The 15,468-nt window shown below is 37.4% G+C and overlaps 3 protein-coding genes across 19 annotated transcripts in view; all 3 read left to right on the top strand.

The window, feature by feature from the left end:
• The window catches only part of mbnl1 (muscleblind-like splicing regulator 1), a 45,571-nt gene extending 41,524 nt beyond the window's left edge, over positions 1-4,047 (top strand). For all 17 annotated transcript variants that reach the window (XM_032564812.1, XM_032564815.1, XM_032564811.1 and 14 more), the window contains one exon: positions 682-4,047. The gene's annotated coding sequence lies outside the window, so the exon portion shown is untranslated. The remainder of the gene's footprint in view (positions 1-681) is intronic.
• Positions 4,048-5,991: 1,944 nt separating this feature from the next.
• LOC116721233 (ras-related protein Rap-2b-like) lies at positions 5,992-8,259 on the top strand. Its single transcript, XM_032564841.1, has one exon. It carries the CDS (start codon positions 6,379-6,381, stop codon positions 6,925-6,927), a length of 549 nt encoding a protein of 182 aa, XP_032420732.1. The 5' UTR covers positions 5,992-6,378; the 3' UTR covers positions 6,928-8,259.
• Positions 8,259-14,555, top strand: LOC116721235 (cerebellin-4-like). The gene is made up of 4 exons (XM_032564845.1): positions 8,259-8,402; positions 12,777-12,956; positions 13,058-13,180; positions 14,017-14,555. Exons 2-4 carry the CDS (start codon positions 12,917-12,919, stop codon positions 14,295-14,297), a joined length of 444 nt encoding a protein of 147 aa, XP_032420736.1. The 5' UTR covers positions 8,259-8,402; positions 12,777-12,916; the 3' UTR covers positions 14,298-14,555.
• Positions 14,556-15,468: the final 913 nt, after the last annotated feature.

The following is a 15,468-nucleotide window of genomic DNA, read 5'->3' as shown; positions in this document are numbered from 1 at the left end:
TGGAATTATGATGACTTACTCTGATAACTTTAAACAAAATCATGTGCACAAATTGCCTTCACACTACATCTAATCACTAAATAGAGTCCACAGGTATCAGTATAAATGGTGAGGGAGGAAGTTGTGGAGTTTCAAAACTTTGAACTACACTGTTCAGTCTACATTCAAAAAAAGAAGAGTACGGCCTAAACTAACGAGAACATTCAGTAGGATAGAAGTCAATGCTAACTGTGTGAGAGTCTTCATGGAAAAGTGGCAAGAAGAAAGACATCCTGGATGAAGCCAGGTTGGAGACATGGTGTAATAGAGGATTTAGTCAAATAAATTTTTTTAATCAAAATTAAACTTTTTGATCTAAACTACTTATAGCTTTAATTAGAACAAAATGAGGTTCTGTCAAATGCTGACTAGGTGGAGCTGATTACTAATACTTGTCACCTTTTTTTGTTATTTGTAAGATAAACATTGAAAACCATGACTTGTTTTCCTTCCACTTTGCAATTAAGCAACACTGTGGGGCTTTTTGTTTTTACCACATACAATTTCAGTAAAATACACTGACGTTTTTGGTTGTAGGGTGACAAAATGCTAAAAAGTTCAAGTGACATAAAAACCTTTGCAGGACACTCCATTTACTCTATTCCCTAAACGTTCTTAAGTGACATCCATCCTCTCTTACAGATCAAATGAATGTGTGCTGGCACCGTCCAAGCCAAAAGAGTTAAGCCTTTATGTACATAACCTTCAGAATGTCAAGCAATGGGACAAGGAGGGTCAGCCATCTCTTAGCCTGTCCACAATGAGGGACTCGTCACATGTGTCAAGGGTACAACACACGATCTGTGCCATCTTCCCACATATCAATATCCAGAAGAATTCGCCGTCAAAATCGACGTCCAGCCGAGAAGAAGAGGATGAGTTGATGGAAACAATCGCGTAACACCTCTGTGTCTAACTGAATCATACCACTCAGTTTGCTCTACTTGTTATCATAACTGCATGCACAGAAGATTAAGGGCGTTGTTGCCACATGACAACATCTAGTGCTGGTACGTTAACAGACCAAGAGTTTTCCTTCCTCTTTATTGTTTCTTTTTTCAGCTTTATTTTTAATCAATAGCCATATTTTATAGTTTACAAGTGGAATGCAAATATGCACCTTGAATTTAATTGAAATCTGAAAGGCACAATGATATTATCAATTTTTATTTTTTTTCTTCTCTCTGCCAAATGCATTGGGCATGTACAGTATTGTGTTTTACGGCTACTAGTGAAACTAGATGTTGAAATGAGGGTCTTGGACATATGAATGTTCTGGGTAAACCAACATACCTGTGTACCTTGAAAGCACAGCCAGGCTAGCTTTTCTCACCTTGTCATGTGCCATCAAGGCCATACAGCTAAAACCAGAGTGTTATCTCAGCAGTGTTATTTGTTTACCGAAGGTAAAACTTTTGTATGGCTCTTTTTGTATTGTTTTCTTTTAGAATCTCCATTCTGAGTGTTTTTTATTATTATTATTATTATTATTTTAATCTTCTTTTTTTAGATTTCATTAGGTTTGAAAGTGGGGTTTAATTTTTTGTTTTGTTTTTTATCAAAAATGGAGAGTGTTTTTCTAAAAATCCGTCACGCCTCCTTTAATGAACCAGTTTTATTTGTCAGGATAATTTGTTAATCAAGTCCGTCGACTCTAAAGCCTGGGGAAGTAGAGGGAGTAGCTTTAATTAGTGTTCTGTTACTTTATTCCCTTCCTTTTTAAACAGGAGCAGCTCTAAAAACGTGTCTCCAAGAAGCACTTTTGAGCCACTTTTAAAAACAACAGGCCCAAAGGTCTTGTAGGTCATTACAAGCCATTCGTGCACTTCAGTTTCTTGGTTCACTCTGTTTCAGCTTGTCATTTTTACTATAGAGTGCTACTTGCATTTCAAGTAAAATATGAAGCTTTTGTTGATCTCACTATGAAACCAAAGCACAGATTTGCTCTTAAGTCTTACTCACATCTAGGTCGAGGATTAAACAGATAAGGAAATATGTTAATTATCTTTCCTCCATGTTCGTGTCGTACGATTATTTCCCTCTTAGGTCTTCACAGAAGCGTGTGCTGTGTTTTTACCAATGTTATGTACCTAACAAAGCCTTAGATCACAATTTATGGGTCTGTACCCAATCAAATGTCCTTTCAATCACCATGCAGGTAAAAAAAAAAACACCATCGAGTTTTATACTTCACACAAGCCGCTTTTGATCCTTTTTTGTTGTTGTTGTTTGTCTCTCTTTCTGAAACAATTACTCTCCTAAATTTCATTGAATTTATGTGTTATGTACTACTTAAGAATTTGAATCTATTTGAGGCATGTAGTTTTAGACTTTTTCCTTTTTTTTGCCTTACTATATTATTACTTGACAACATTCATATAGCCGTTGTAGATGTTAAGATAGTATGACATTCATAACTTTTTCAAACCATATAGAGGATAATGTGTTTAAATACTCACTTCATTCATATAGCTGGATGTCTTTCTCATTTGTTGTTGTATTTGTCAGTTAATTTTATTGATGAGAAACTTTTTGATACAAGGAATGAGACGATTGTCGGAAAAGTTCCGATTTTCCTTGTAACATGTCAATGTCATGTTTGAAAATACTATATTGTATTGAAAAAAAAAAAAGTGGATTGTCCATGTTTGAGAGAGGAAAAAAATTATTTTCTACTGTATCCATTTCAAAGAGATATGTAGTTTTGTTTGAATATTAAGTTTGCCCTGAATGTCAGGCCAAAACGAGCAGTGAGATTGATGTTGATGTTTGTTGAGATTTGGAGTGAGGAAAGCCGAGACTTTTGCCCCCCCGCTGGGGAAGAGTCGGACATGCTGCAGATAATGAGTTCTAACCTAAGGGACGAAGGTTAACTTTTTGCACTTCTGTATATAGTAAAATAAACAGAGAAAAAAAAAAACGTGTATCATAATGAGATATTATTTTGAATAAAAAGAAAAATGATCTATAATTATAAGGAATTTTGTTAGATTAATTTAAAATTCTTAAATCAGAAGACCAGCTAAAATTCGCTTGCAAAGAAGGGCACTAGTTTCTTGGCCAATGCATTCAGAGAAAGCTATGCGCTTATTTTATAGGTGGCTCGTAATGCCAGGGAATGTTGCAGGGGAGTGGATTTCCCCGTGTCATGCTAACTCTATGCCTCTGATATGATGACATATCCATTAAGGTCCATATACTCATTTACCGGACAAGCAGTGTCCCATGGTACAGTAGATAACTGAATCTATAAAAAGTAAAAAATATCTTCTATTATAGTTTGATTTGATTGCATGTAAACAAAAGAAGCTGTGTAGATATATAAGGACAGACGGCACTTTGAGATCCACAAAACCTAAAAAAAAATAATAATTAGTTCTTTTGTTTCTGAAATCATACATACTGTAGATAACATCTACAGTGTGGAGAAATAATACTTTTAAAAACAAGTCATCTTACTCAAGTATTTCCAAGCAAACAAGTTATTTAAAAAAAATAATAACATATTAGCACTTGTCCACCTCAGATATGTTCAGATAGAGAATTACAGTCCCCACTAACTCACAAGCAGTTGTTCTTGCTTTTCTTAGCTGTGCACTCAGCAGGCGAAGGCTCGTCATACCAAATGCATATTTGGCAAATTCCTCTTTTAAATGAATGTAAAAGTCAGTGTCAATATGTTTCTAACTTGAGGCTGCTTTGTATAGTCGCTACACAACCAAAGCACCATTTTCTCAAAAAAAAATAATACAAGACTTTTCAAGTCTTCTGGCTGCAACCAATGTCTTTCTTCTTCCCTGCTGGGTGCACATGTTCGCTTTTGACTGCTTTTTACTTGTAAGCGCAGACACCAGTTATGTATTTGCTAACAGCTGTCACATGATGATGTACTATTCTGTCTCCAGATTTGTTTATGCTCATTTTATTGTTGCCATATTTGACTCTTGCTGTATGGATGAAAACAACAACAAAAAAATCTGAATAAAACTATTTGATTTGCTCATGCAACTTTGTCTCTTTGTGTTTTTGATCTTGGAGGTTAATTTAGGTCTTGCTACATAGAGGTGGAGGCTTTAAGATTCAGGGTGAAAAAAAAAAAGTATATATATTTGAAATTTGTAGGCATTTTATTTGCATTTTAAATTCACTCTTTATTATTCTGTGAATTATCAAATCCAGATAGCTTTGATAATCCTAACTGACGTAAAACAAGAAAGGTTTAATCTAATTTAATAATCAGACTATGAGGGGAAAAAAAGGCTAATTTGAGTTTTTCTTAACACAATGTACAGTACTACCACAAAAGTGACCTACAAATTTCAATAATAAAGAGTGAATTTAAAATGCATATTTAATAACTTATTTTAAATCACGCTTACACAAGTATTACTGTATATTACCACACAGTAACCATTTAAGAAAGCCAACGTGATGGTGTCATGGCTTTGCAAGCTTCTGATTGCAACATCTGTTAAACGGAGACTGACCTGATGACCTCAGTCATACTGCTTTCTTATGTGATAAAAAAAAAAAAGACTCAAAATAAAGTAAAATTGGATGGGTACAATTTCCAGGTGCATGAAGGACTTGCCTTCATCTGTTGAAAAATTATAGGCAAATAAGTAGGGACGTATCGGCATCATGGAGACGTCAAGCCATGACGTTGTTCAGGAAAGAGAAGGGTACTGTGTCTCAAAGATAAAAATGTTTTTGGTGTAAAATCAGCGTGAAGGTGTTGTGCTAATTTTAGTAATTCTAACTGGCTGAGAGCAGAAAAGTTTAGAGCAAAACTATTTTATAGATATATCAGCTGGATTTGAAGGCATTTAATGATAAATAATTTTAAATGATATCAATAAGTATTGTTTCTGGACTGAAAAGCACTGTGTCAATTCTGGAGTAGATTGTGTCCATATTATAGGTGTTATTTTGATTTCATAGTCTTTGTTTTGTTTGCTTTCAGATTTATTAGTCCCAATATTTTCACGCATAATCCTAGTCTTGCATTGTCTCGTTCTTATGTTGAGCCGTCCTTGTTCCTTTTCATTTTCCTGTACATTTTGACAATTTAAAACCTAGGCTAGCTTAGGTTTTTCAGATTTTTCTGAACTGGTTTAGATAAAAAGGATAAAAAGGAAGTAGAAGCGTGTTAAGCTTGGTGTTTTGACACTGGTTAAGATTACTTTTTACTTACAGCCCTCATGACCTTAACAGCATTAAAAGAGCTTCATTTACAGCTTTCAATTTGTTATTTTGGCAAAGTTTTCATTTTCATCTTCCTGTAGGAAACTAGAGAAAACTCAACAAACATGTTGAGACATGAGAATAACATTTTGGCCTAAATGTGTGGCAGAAAACCGGCACTGTGCATCAGCTTCACACATTTGTGCATCACATTTTAATTTTCACCTACATGTTTCTTCTAACTAGTGAACTAGACTCGCAAACTTGAATCTGATAAAGAACATATAAAGGGAGCTGATAATTAGGGTGGTGGCAGGGTGACCTTTCAACCCAATAACGATTTTTTCATCGATAATTGAGTAAAGTTTGGCATGCCACTTTTTGATTAAAGTAGAAATAAAACCAGACTGGTGTTTTCGTTGTTTAGTTATCTTGTAGAGGTGGCTGCCTCTTCTCGTCTCAGAAACTAAAATTTTTAGAATACAAAAACATTTTCTACCAGCGGCGTGAATGAAGAATTTTGAGCTGAGTCCTCGTAACCAGAACCAGACATTGGAAATTGATTATTGACAAAATGGCAGGCCTCGTTAGTTCACACGGCCAAAAGCGCGTAGCTACAGCTGAGGGGCTTCCGTGGTGGGCTCTGCCCAGCCCAGTCTGTCATCAGACCCGCTGCTGCGACTGAGGGAGCGGAGGAAGGGAGGGGGTGCCCGGGTGACGGCTCCTTTAAGAAAACAGAACTGAGCCTCGGCTTTTTTTTTCTTTTTTTTTTTTTGACGCGCTGAGGATGTGGGCAGGAAACGCCATGCAAGAACAGAGACGCGATCACGCTTTTTCCCCGCACCGTTGCACAACACAGCGCGATCAAAATGCGCTTTAATTCCCCACGCTGATGTCCAGGGGCGGTCGCTCTCCTCGGATCTGCTCCCCAGCGGCCCTCACCGCGCTGCCGCAGCCTCGGAGGATTCGCCGGCGTGCGATTTTGACGGCCACCCGAGCGACGAGGGGAGCAGCCTTCGCAGCCTTCGCAGCCTGCTCGATTTGAAAACATCGGGATAGACAGAGGGAGCGAGAGGAGCCTTCGTCTAGGAAAAGGGAGGTGTATTGCTTTTCCTCTTCTCTCCCCCCACCGCCGCCGACACCCCTCCTTTAACCATGAGGGAGTACAAAGTGGTCGTTTTGGGCTCGGGCGGAGTCGGTAAATCGGCGCTGACGGTCCAATTCGTGACGGGCTCCTTCATCGAGAAGTACGACCCCACAATAGAGGATTTCTACAGGAAGGAGATCGAGGTGGACTCGTCCCCGTCGGTGCTGGAGATCCTGGACACGGCCGGGACCGAGCAGTTCGCCTCCATGCGGGATCTGTACATCAAGAACGGCCAGGGCTTCATCCTGGTCTACAGCCTGGTGAACCAGCAGAGCTTCCAGGACATCAAGCCCATGAGGGACCAGATCATCCGGGTGAAGAGGTACGAGAGGGTGCCCATGATCCTGGTGGGGAACAAGGTGGACCTGGAGGGGGAGCGGGAGGTGTCTTCCGGGGAAGGCAAGGCGCTGGCCCAGGACTGGAGCTGCCCCTTCATGGAGACCTCAGCCAAAAATAAAATCTCGGTGGACGAGCTGTTCGCAGAAATAGTGAGACAGATGAACTATTCCAGCGTTCCCAGCGGAGGCGACCGGTGCTGCTCGTGTGTCCTGCTCTGAAGGAGCCAGAGAGACGTGCAGAAACCTGGGGCTGAGTTCAGAGCTTCAAGAAGTTGACCTGCAGGCTTTCTTCTTTCTTTTTTTTTTTTTCTAAAAGTTTCCTCACTCCTCACACTGTTGTCTTATTGTTGCACAAGAACAAAAATCGACAACAGTCTATTATGTATCATAGTCTGGAAAGTGTTTACATGACAAAGTACTTGAATGTTTTGGGAATTTTGTTTTTGTTTTTCTATTCTAGCTTTGTATTTCACACTTCTCTGGAAAATGTGCCTCGGTGGGAATGTCTAATTGTGAAACCTAAGAGTCATGTGTTTTCCTGCCTGTTTTTTTTTTTTTTATTCTCTCCTTTTTTTTTTTTTTTTTTTTTCACAGCTGTACTGTTATTTCTTCCGGGCCCGGGTTCTTCTGTCTTGGAGATTAGTGGTGTTGGTGATGATGGGTTTACTTATGTCAGATCTCCCTCGTAGAGAAGCAGAGATTGCTCGCCTTTTATTGCATTTTTTTGTTTGTTTCATTTTATTTTGCTTAGGAGAGCTCGGAAAGCATTTAAAAATCACCACTCAAGCCTTGCACAGCTCGCTCCAACACGAACTGTCAAGTTAAACACAAGAGGCGCAGACCCACCGCCCACTCAGATACCACATCTGAAGTCGAGTCAAGCCAATACATTCTTGTTTTTTTCCCTCCTCCTTTAGCTCATCCGCAGGTTTGGTGATTTGTTAATTTCTTATCTGAAACTTGCACCCAGCTGACTGTGTTCCTCCTCGGTGTGCACAAACAAGGATCTTGGTGCATTGCTGTCGCTGCATGGGGAAACACTGCGACCCCATGTCAAGTGCCTTCCCTGCTTAAAAAAAAAAAAAAAAAAACTCCTGTGACTGTGCCAACTGATGAGCCCTTACTTCCTCTGCAGTGCGTCCTAATGGCAATCAGAACTTTTTTTTTTCTTTTTAAAACAGGTTTCCAACCTGCACTCTGGTTTTCATTTGGTGTCGAAGTGAAATAATAATAATAATAATAATAATAATAATGAAAAAAAAGCTATTTTGCAGCCTGGATGCTGAGCTTGTAAGCAGACATCAAATTCAGGCTGTTTCCAGAGGTACTAGTCCATAAAGAACAAGCGGGATAACCTGCTGGGATCTCGGTTCAGTGAATGGCAAGCCATGTTTGTATCTATGATGTAGATTTTTTTTTTTCTTTTCTTAACTAAAAAGTGACATTTTTGACTTACTGTAATTGTATTTCTGCTTTTTGGATGATATTTTCTGGCCATCCACCTGTCGGTTTGAGAGACTTGGAATACAGAACACATTTTACGTAACAGTGTGTGGTGTGTGCGTGTCTCGCCTCATTTAACTGTGTGGGTGCTGTGAAGCATCGTTCCTCGAGGGGCTGCGGTTCTCCGACTTTCGGATGTGTCTCGACTCCAGCACACCTGAATGGCACGGCTGAGTTACCTCCTCACGCAGGTAATGGGTCCCGCTAATGATCTAATTATGTGGTGCAGGTCAGTTGAGGCAGAGACTCATCTGAATGTTGCAGGACTCCTGCCCTCGAGGACTGCAGTATGAACTACTGACACTCCTGTCATCCTGTGTTGCAGGTCTTCGGTCACACACTCCATCTGCATACAATGCTCTGTATCAATTCAGCTCCTTTAGCAGATTTGTGCTGTAATATCTGGTGTTTATATAATATTACTTTTCTAAATACTTTCAAAAAAACAAAGCAAATTCCCCATATGAAGTGAATGAGGCAAACTTTTGAACCCTTCAAACATGTTGTCCTCCATACTTAAAAAAAAAAAATCAAACAAAGCAGGTCACAATAGTTATTACCTTTAACAATAAGTCAGTTTATATGTCAAAATGTAGATGAATTTGATCTGTATTTTTCAATTCATCCTAAAAAGGGGAGAACCTCGTGCTATCTTTTATATAGACAATGATGAAAAAAACCAAAAACCAGCAGGTTTTGTAGCACAACAGTTTGAATTATTACTTCTGCTTCGACTGAAACTTCTTTGGTTGGTTTTTCCTGATATATGAAATATTTTAAAGTATTGAACTTGAATATGTCCATTATAGTGTTTAGTTTTTACTTAGCCTTTATTCTGGAAATGCAATTTACACTTTCTATTTAGAGATGATGCAGTCACACAGCACAAAACTGGAAACTGGCAGATCTTCTCTTGATCGGCACTGATGTAAAAATCCGTTTATTTGTTATTACAATTAGTCGTACCATTTACAGCTTATAAAATCATCAACCAATTGAAGCATTTATTATTTTATTAGAACTAGGTGAGGAACACAATGCTCTGATCTCATCTTTTTGTTCCTTTATTTGCTGTTGGATTTCAAACTACTATGCTGATCAAAGCAGCAACATTTTTAATATTTTAATTGTAGTAATTCAAAGAAAAATCAACATCGGCCAGGTTAAACCCAGTCGATGCAGGATGCTGTTTGGGCACTTATTTATTGCAGAATATAGTTTAAAACTTGCACACTGGTATGGCAATATTTACTTGAAGCATTTATTTATTTATTTTTTTACAGATGGTTCATATTAACTTCTTGACACAAATGTTTGAAATAATACTTTTAAAGAACCGTCTATATTTTGTCCCAGTTTAGTCTGTTGTGCAGGCTTTAAGAAAGCGAAAATTAAGATTCATGGTCACAGCTGAACTATTTATTCACTTTATTTGCATTGAGTAGATGAACAGGCTTTTAGGCACTGGTTAGATTCAGGTCAGGATCACATCCAGCATGTTTAAAAAACATCTTTGTCCACTTGTTTGGTTAGTGCCTTTGATTCCCTGTCAGAGCTGCTTCCCCTTCTCCCCACCATATGTTTTCTTGGCTGGGAAGCGGGGAACAGAGAGGGCTTTTTATGCCCTGAGCCAAGTTCAGCCAGCCGTTCATGCTGCTGAGCGGCGCTCCAACCAGTCGTCCCTCAGCTAGGGCAGTTAGCTGCTGCTAAAAGTGTCCCTCCAGCTGCAGGGCTGCCCATGCTTTGTGGAAACACATTTCATGGCTGTGATTCTACAAAGTCTAGAGACATCCTGTTGGGGACTGTCTCTACCAGGATTGCTCATCTAGAAACTGAAAATTCAGTCCATGTTGCAGAACAGTTGAAGTTTAATCAAGATTGAGTGTAGAGTGACCGTACAGGAAATGTAATTTTTGAGTTTTGCTGCATATATTTAGTAGCATTTAGATCTTGACTTTTGACTGAACCATTCTAAAAGACGAGTGTGCTTCAGTTCGTACCATTTAACTGTAGCCTTGGCTGTATATTTGTGTTTGTCCCCGTAGATGCTGAACCTCTTCTTGGGTCTGAAGTTTTCTGTGGCCTCTAACAGGATATTTCAGGGATTGGCTAACATTTAGCTCCATCCATTGTCCTGCTAAACCTCGCCAGCGTCCTTATTCCTGCTAAAGAAAACATCTCACAGTAGCTCATGATGCTACCACCTCCATTGTCACAATGGGAATTGTGCATTCAGAATGACCACTTGACCAGTGCGCTTTCCTCCTTGTATCTTCAGAGACCACTGCTTGACTTGTGTCAAACTTTAAACTTTTTTTCCAACAATGTCTTTCTTCTTGCCACTCTTCCACAAACGATCATGTTGTCCTGTCAACAGATTCTTGCATCTGAAGTGGGGATTCTCACTATGTTACCAATTAGGTGACATCTTAACGCAGTCTGTGGATCTTGATAATATTTAGGGAGGGACATGTTAAAAATGTCGGGTTTATATAGATTTTCCTTCATTCAAAAAACTTGTTTAAGTTAAAGAGGTAATGGAAAATATTTAATTGTTTTCTTTTACCCTTTTAAATCAGTCGCATTCCTCCTGTGAAACTCTGACAGAAACTTAATACTAAAGAAAGGATTTTCTACTGGCTATAGACTACCTCACGTTAACCACCAGCAATGATAAAAAAATTATTCTTAGGCATTACCAGTGAAAGTGGTGGAGTTAGCTTCCCATTTTAGTTATAAAAATGATCTAAAGAAGTTCTGCATGTGTTTTATACATATACTCTTGAGTTGTCAATTTGCTATTTTTCTTATTATTACTGTTTAGATTTATGCAGTCTCACAAAAAATATGGGTTACTGCCTGACACAATGTATTTCTCAACAGTAAAAACAACTTGTGACACTTGCCTTAGTTGGAAACACAGGCTTGCTAAATTGCACAACAAGCACAAGTCCTAGTTTTCTTACTCATGGAAGAAAAACTCTTGCATCAGGTTTGAATCTTTGTCTTTTTAAAACATACATATTTTAAAAGGCATTTGTCTACAATAGGAGCTGGAGATATGCCTGAAATCTAACAGCATTTTTTGCTTACAGTAGAATATGAAGTAGAACATTAGGGCTAAAAGCACATTTCCATTCAGTTTATTCTCTACAGCTTTTACGTTTTTAACATATAGAGTCGTCCTGCCTGCGATCTGTGCTGTATCAGCGTTTCACTGCCTGCAAACCCATCAGCCACAGCTTGCTAATATGTTTTGCTTTGAAGCACACAGAGGAAAGGAAGGGTGGATGTTAGGGCACTTCCTGTGTAAATGCACCTCAGATCTTCAAAATGTTGAAACAGATAAACGGTTCCTCTTTATCATGCACTGTCACAGCTTGTCCTCCCTTGGATGAACGCGACACAGGATGTTATCTCACTGTTGTTCTGACAATGTGTCCTGTAGTCGTCTTCAGTTTGAGAACAAATATTTGACTGAGACGGAAGCAAAATGAAAGGACATGGAGATATGAAAAGATTTCACACATTTGGGTGAAGTGCCCACAGAGAGTCCATGTGATCAGAATTGAGCAGAGATGACAACAGGATCATGTGGTGGTAATTTACAGTAAGTCTGGTTAACCATGAGCCGTTTGCACAGAGAGATGATGAAACTCAGTGAGATGATGTAAACCGTCTCTAAACCACTTCCAAAAATTACTGCCAAACCACAAAATCACATGGACTCGTGTCAGCAGGAGAGAACAAAGTCTTCCTTCATTTCATCTCCTCACCATAGGATTTCTCTGATTTGTTATTAATAATACTGACAAACACAGAAAATATTAGGATTTGTCCATAAATGAAAAAAGTTTAACACGTTGCTATGTGTTGAAAATGTGTTGCAATAAATACAATTAAAACACAAACTGTTCATTTTACTGTCCATAGATGTCAGCAGCAGACAGAAGTAGAAGTATTTAGCAAAAATAATAGACAGCGAAAAAATACATCTCTCCTGCTTGAAATGCAACAATCTTCCTACATTTATCAAGGAACTCTGAACAACTCAAACAAAAATAGTTTCTTCTTGTAGTCATTTCATCTATCTATCTATCTATCTATCTATCTATCTATCTATCTATCTATCTATCTATCTATCTATCTATCTATCTATCTATCTATCTATCTATCTATCTATCTATCTATCTATCTATCTATCTATGTGCAACTTTCCAGGACAGTTTGTGAAATACTGTATGTTTTCTTTGTGTGCAACTTGCTTTATTGGTTTGCAACGTTTTGGCAGGAAAATAACTTAACTTGTCAAAAAACTAGGCCACTATTATATAAAACTAGTGGCCTAGTTGAAGAAACTAGGCCACTAGTATATAAAACTAGTGGCCTATTTTATATAAACTAGGAAGTGACCCAGTTTATAAAAACTAGACCACTTCCTTGTATGCACTGTATATATAGTGAGGAGAACTGGCAGATATACATACAAGAACAGCTCAAGATGAAGATTTCTGTGGCTGCATTAACTTTCTTTTTCTTGTCTTTGCGTGTGGCTGAAACCACAGCTCAGCCAGGAGAGGTCAGTGACAGAGATGATGGCATTGTTCAGTCACCTGGAGGCCAAGACTGTTGCGTAGCCGAAAGCCAGAAAAACTGCTGTCAACTTTTTGTCAGCTTAAGAGAACTAGAAACCAAACTTAGAGACATGCAGAGAGAGATGGAGGTCCTGAAGTCACAAGTTCAAGGTAAGAACTGCAAATTTGGAGTTTCAACTTTTGTAAATTTTATCACAATGGAGATTAAATAAACTTTATAATGAACACTTATTTTCATATTTCTTCTTAAGGCAACAAGGTAGCATTTGGCGCATCCATAAGTACAGGTGGCAATATAGGACCTTTTAATACCGGCACCATACTGGTCTACAAAAAGGTCTACTTCAACACAGGATCATTCAACCGGGGAACAGGTAAACTTATCATAGCAATACGTTTTACTGTGCTTATGAATTAAATTAATGTGTACAAATACTGTTGAGAGTTGACATAAAGTTTTGAACTTGAAGAGGTTAACATATTATTGTGTGTCACGTAGAATAGTATGATTATGTTAAGGAGGACCTAAATGTAGATCAGGCTTAAGATACAACTTTTACAAAAGGCAAAATACATTTGAGTAGAAGAAAACCTTGTAAGAAAAAAAGAAATCTTTAAAAGCTGGAAAAAGAGCAAAAAAGTGTACCAGAAAAAAGATCAACAATTACTATGCTACTTTAAAAGAGGAAAAAAAAGAAATCTGAAAATTCTATAGAGAAAAACAATTTCTGACAGAGACCTCTGTTATTTCTTCAATCTTTTTAAAAACTGCAAAGAGATAAAAAAAAAAGTGTACCAGACAAAAGATCAACAATTTCTATGCTACATTAAAGCTGATCACATTTACAACACAAGGGTTGTTTTTTAATCAAATTAAAAGTAATCATTTTGAGGCATTTTTCACTTCAAACTTTTAGAATAATATATGATATTATGTCATCATTAAGTCACAAAATGTAAATGTGTCTTTCACTGCATATACTGTATGTTGGCATAAATGGCATACACCTCCAATTGAAAAATGCATTATCGAGTGCTCTCTAGATGGGTAACGGTTTGATAAAAGAGTAAAAAAAGAAAGTTTTTCAGTTTCAATTAGATTATTTCATGATTTCCACTTAAATACTTACAGTTTTTTTTATGGGGTTCAGAGTTTTTAAGTCCAAAGATCACAAAAGATCACCATAAACATAACTTTGATCATCCACAGGCATTTTTACAGCTCCTGTCAAAGGAGTCTATTACTTCAGCTTCTCTGGACATAATATATCATCTAAACCAATGGGCCTGCAACTGATGAAGAATGGAGAGCAGATGGTCACTGTCTACAACCATGTTGCTGGAAACCGTTATGAGACAGCAACCAATGGGATGACTCTGCAGCTTGAAGTTGGAGAACACGTTTACATGAGACTGCGTGAAAACACCTGGATTTTTGACAATTCAAATGATCATAGTACCTTTATTGGTCATTTATTATTTCCTCTGTAAGGGTTGTGAACAATTAACATCTTTTATTAAAACTAAAAGGACAAAAGTGAATTAGAGTTTGTTTTCAGTAATGCTTAGTAAAAATACTTCTTGTTAGAGGCATATTTTTGAACAAAATTAGAATCGGTTTATGTTGTGTCTTAAATGTGAGACACTATGATTTATGCATTTTCAGCAAATTCAAAATCATATTTGACCTATTAAATTATTGGTAATATTTTTTTAATTAAAAAAAATCTGATTTAAAGATTTTTTTTTTTAAATCCTTTTCTTGTAAGCTCCTCTTGTGCTTTTATTCCATTTTTTATTATGAGCAGGTGAAAATCGTGTTTTCTGTTTTCAAGAAATAATAAAAAAAAAATCAATAAAGCCTTAACCTGCAAAATGATTCAACAGGTTGTCAAAATATGTCAATCATATTTCTATACACTTCCACTTGACTTTTTTTCTATATCTCTCCTGTACTGATAAATTTCTCCCACGTGAATCCTACGTTTCTCCAGTGTAAGTTAATGCGTGAGACATTAGCTCGACCAACAATCAACAAGTAGCTCAAAGGTACATCTCATGAACCATCATCTGGCAATTATATAGTGTATGTATCCAGAGCACAACACAATGTTGCATTTTGGACAATGGAAGGACAAGGATGTGGATGTGGACTTATGACAAAATGATCATTTTTACTCCAAATGATCAAAGAAATCAATAGCAGTATCGTATGATGATAGTTCAAATGACTTGTGCAGCTAAGAGTCAACAAGGGCTTGTAGAGATGAGACAAATTTTGATTCTTATTTTTTTAATTCTTTCTTTTTTCTTAATTCTTTTTTTTCTTGATAAACTGTAGTACATGACCCTAAAATTGACAACTGAAGCAATTTCAATTTCTTACTCGTGTCCAGCTTAAACAAGCTGAATATTATTTTTCTTTGTCGTCCAGTGTTTGTTAACATTATCATTCAAAAAATGTAATATATATCAAGCAATTTGTAATACATTCTGTGAAATATGTCAAGACCTATAAACTCTGAAATTACAAAGTGATAAAACTGATTCCTTTTATGATAAAGGGGGAAAAAACAGATCCTGAAGTACAGATTAAAATGAATATTATTGGGGTTTCCCAAATGGAAGACAAACCAATTCTGTCATCTTATGGTTGTGAGAA

The sequence above is a fragment of the Xiphophorus hellerii genome, chromosome 6 (genome assembly GCF_003331165.1).
Source record: "Xiphophorus hellerii strain 12219 chromosome 6, Xiphophorus_hellerii-4.1, whole genome shotgun sequence".
NCBI lineage: Eukaryota > Metazoa > Chordata > Actinopteri > Cyprinodontiformes > Poeciliidae > Xiphophorus > Xiphophorus hellerii.
The sequence above is the reverse complement of the archived record's forward strand: the minus strand, read 5'-3'. Positions and strand labels throughout refer to the sequence as shown.

Coding starts and splice junctions, on each gene's coding strand:
- LOC116721235 (XM_032564845.1), top strand. CDS start 12,917: ATGCAGAGAGAGATGGAGGTCCTGAAGTCACAAGTTCAAG. Junction 12,957..13,057: donor CCTGAAGTCACAAGTTCAAG/GTAAGAACTGCA, acceptor TTTCTTCTTAAG/GCAACAAGGTAGCATTTGGC. Junction 13,181..14,016: donor ATCATTCAACCGGGGAACAG/GTAAACTTATCA, acceptor GATCATCCACAG/GCATTTTTACAGCTCCTGTC.
- LOC116721233 (XM_032564841.1), top strand. CDS start 6,379: ATGAGGGAGTACAAAGTGGTCGTTTTGGGCTCGGGCGGAGTCGGTAAA.